This window comes from Capricornis sumatraensis, chromosome 3 (genome assembly GCF_032405125.1).
Source record: "Capricornis sumatraensis isolate serow.1 chromosome 3, serow.2, whole genome shotgun sequence".
Lineage (NCBI taxonomy): Eukaryota > Metazoa > Chordata > Mammalia > Artiodactyla > Bovidae > Capricornis > Capricornis sumatraensis.
This window is the reverse complement of record NC_091071.1, coordinates 118,055,494-118,059,053: the sequence shown is the minus strand read 5'-3', so window position 1 is coordinate 118,059,053 and position 3,560 is coordinate 118,055,494. Positions and strand designations below refer to the sequence as shown.

The 3,560-nt window shown below is 45.8% G+C and overlaps 1 protein-coding gene across 2 annotated transcripts; it reads left to right on the top strand.

Moving 5' to 3' along the window:
- The first annotated feature begins 2,728 nt into the window (after positions 1-2,728).
- Positions 2,729-3,247, top strand: LOC138076526 (thymosin beta-4-like). 2 transcript variants are annotated; one of them, XM_068968738.1, is made up of 2 exons: positions 2,729-2,814; positions 3,196-3,247. In XM_068968738.1, exons 1-2 carry the CDS (start codon positions 2,729-2,731, stop codon positions 3,245-3,247), a joined length of 138 nt encoding a protein of 45 aa, XP_068824839.1. The 2 variants fall into 2 exon arrangements, with proteins under 2 accessions (XP_068824839.1, XP_068824840.1); XM_068968739.1 differs by having other exon boundaries at positions 2,729-2,820; positions 3,205-3,247.
- Positions 3,248-3,560: the final 313 nt, after the last annotated feature.

The window sequence follows — 3,560 nt, the reverse complement described above, 5'->3', positions numbered from 1 at the left end:
ATCTTGACTGCTCCTCCCTATCCTCTGCATCCCCTCCCTTCCCTGATTAGCAACTGCTTGAAAAGCTTCCATACACAGGAGCTCCACAGGGTCCTACTCAGCTTCAGCATTATCAGAGATAGGACAAGGAACAAGAGTGGAAGGGTGGCCTACACACACAGAAAGGAGAATCCCAGAGAAGGTGGCACCCTATGACCAGGTAGAGACATTCCAAACCAAAGAATCCCCCTCAATCTCTGGGAGAAAAGATGGACTTGGGGTGGCCTGTGAACACTGGGTCCCATACATGTGCACACAGATGCCCTCTGCACGGAGATTCAGGCCCGCCCAACACCGTCTCCAGCCCAGACTTTCAGGAGCGCAGCCAGGGAACATGTGGGTTCTGAGAATACAAAGTATGTCCTCTGTTCTTATAAGAAGTAACAGATTCCAGCCTCATAGATCCCAACAGATACTATTAGCCAGGTTCTGCCTCCATATGGGGATTAATCCACTGACTACACTGTTGCCTGAGCACAGACCATAGGCCTCCTGATGGGGAAATATATATGCACATATCAATCAATAAATCTGTGTATATATATTCGGAGAAGGCAATGGCACCCCACTCCAGTACTCTTGCCTGGAAAACCCCATGGATGTAGGAGCCTGATGGGCTGCAGTTCATGGGGTCACTAAGAGTCAGACACGACAGAGTGACTTCACTTTCACTTTTCACTTTCATGCACTGGAGAAGGAAATGGCAACCCACTCCAGTATTCTTGCCTGGAGAATCCCAGGGATGGGGGAGCCTGGCGGGCTGCCATCTATGGGGTCGCACAGAGTTGGACACGACTGAAGCGACTTAGCAGCAGTATGTATATTACATGTATACACATATATACATCTGTACATTATGTGTGTATATATACATATATATGTATTATATATAGATACACATATACACAGTCAGATGATATATTTTATCAAACAATGATCAACAGATATTTGAACAGAACCTGGATGAAGGGAAGGGTCCAGCCATCCACAGATCTGGGCTTCTCTCTCTCTTACATCCTTTCTACATGCTTCACTCTTCAACAGAAAAAAATTTTAGCTGTCAGTCCTTGCTCACTCTCAACCTCTGTACTCTACTTTCTCTGTATCTGGGTATACTTTATCCTCCCCTTCTTTCCCTTCCCACTCAGGCTCTCCAGTTCAGGTTTAAAGAGATGTGACCAGCCTCAGTGATTGGCCCAAGTTTTCTTGCTATTTGGATCTTGTGTCCCAAGGAAACTCAGTTGCTTTGGGGAAAGTATTTGTTTTGCCTTTGGTGGTCTCCCAAATATCTTTGGCGCTGGGACCCCTTCTTGCTTTCTACATCCCTTTCCTGGAGATGCCAGTCTTAACTGGAACCCTGTGACAGCTGGCCCTCACTGCCTGTGTCTCCAAGGGCACACTTTTTCCCTTCCCTACACACCCTCAAAACCAAACCTTACATCTATTTTAGCCTAGGGCTATGGCTTTCATAACAAAATATCATAGACTGGATGACTTATAAACAGCAAAAAATGTGTTTCTCGTGGCTCTGGAGCCCTGAAGTCTGAGATCAGAACACCAGCACAATGGGATCTGGTGAGAGCCCTGTCCTTAACTTGTAGATGGCTGCCTCTGGGCTATATGTTGTCAAAGAGGAGAAAGAGAGGGAGAGGTCTTTCTCTTCTTATAAGGACACGTATTACCTCCATAAAGACCTTATCTTCAAATGCAATCACAATGAGGGCTTAGGGCTTCAACATATGAATTTTGGGGGAGACACAAACATTCAGCCTGTAACAACATCTAACACCAAAATGCCCAAATCTGCCTTCACTCGATCCCATACCACTCAGTCCAATACCTCCACGCACCTCCATACCCTGATCTGTCTCATGCATGATCAGCATCTTGCCCAGCAGGAAACATGATGGAGGCCACCTGTCTAAGGAAACGGCGGATGAAGTGTTGATCTCCAGTTACACCCCTGACTTTTGACCACTGGTTCCCCTTGACTTCTGATTCCTAGGGCTCTCACACACCTGGTTGCAGCCTGACATTTGGCCTTTGAGTCTCACCTGCATCCTTGGCTTTGATCTTTCAATCCCCACTGGACCTCAGTATCCCCAGTTCTGCTACCTGTGCCCCCTGCCAGCCTCCTAATTATGCATGGTCTCACTGAGACAACACTCCTGGACGGCCCTTCCCCCTGTGTTTCTTCCCAGAGCAGCCACTCCATTGTCCTGTCACAGCGTCACATCTGCCACAGCTGTCCCTTTGGAGGAGTATTATACAGCTTCACAAGGAGGCTGGGGCCAGGCCAGGATGAGGGGGTAGGTGAGCCCTGCAAGAAATTTATAAATAGAGCGTTCCTGCCTTCAATTATCATCATCTAGCACATCATCAGAGACTATTTCTGGAAAACCCACTCTGAGCCAATTGAAGGTTTCAGCTCTCATCTCAGGATTACAGCATGGCCATCATCTACAAGAAAAGAAACAAGCCAAAGGAAAAAAAAATCCAACATGCAAAGGCAGAGTTTAAGAGTCATCTGCAGCACTTGCCCTGGCAGGTGAGGCAGTGCCCACTGAGGGTACCAATATCCCTAAGTCACAGCTGAAAATAACCAAGAGGAAGGGAGAAAGAGAGCACTCATCAGCCATCACAGACCGTATTTCTCTCCTTCGCAGCTCACTCTGCTCCCTCTGCAACCATGTCTGACAAACCCGATGTGGCTGAGATTGAGAAGTCCGATAAATCGAAATTGAAGAAAACAAAAACGCAAGAGAAAAATCCACTGCCTTCAAAAGAAACTATTGCCATCTTTCTAAATTCCATATATATATATATATGGAATTTAGAAAGATGGCAATGACGACCCTGTATGCAAGACAGGAAAAAAGACACAGCTGTGTATAACGGACTTTTGGACTCAGAGAGAGAGGGAGAGGGTGGGATGATTTGGGAGAATGGCATTCTATCATGTATACTATCATGTAAGAATTGAATCGCCAGTCTATGTCTGACGCAGGATACAGCATGCTTGGGGCTGGTGCATGGGGATCACCCACAGAGATGTTATGGGGAGGGAGGTGGGAGGGGGTTTCATGTTTGGGAACACATGTAAGAATTAAAGATTTTAAAATTTAATTAAAAAAAAAAAAGGAAAAAAAAAAAAAGAAAAAAAAAAAAAGAAACTATTGAACGGGAGAAGCAAGCAGGCAAGTCGTAATGAAGCATGTGCCGCCAGTGTGCGCTGTACATTCCACAAGCGATGCCTTCTTCTTTTACTTCTTTTAGCTGTTTAGCTTTGTTAAGAAAGAGACAAACAGGTCGGATCAAGTTTACATGACTGTGCCATCCTTTTACACATAAAAGAAAGGAGAACTGCTAACAATGTGTAGGCCACAGCCTGCCTCTTTCATCTGCCTGTCTGACTGTAAGGAAAAAAATTGTTGGTGAAGAAAGGAGTTGGGTAGGACGACTGTGAACTCTAGATTAAAAAGCAAACTGGTCCAAGATGTCCTGTGGGCTGTGAAGTGCAG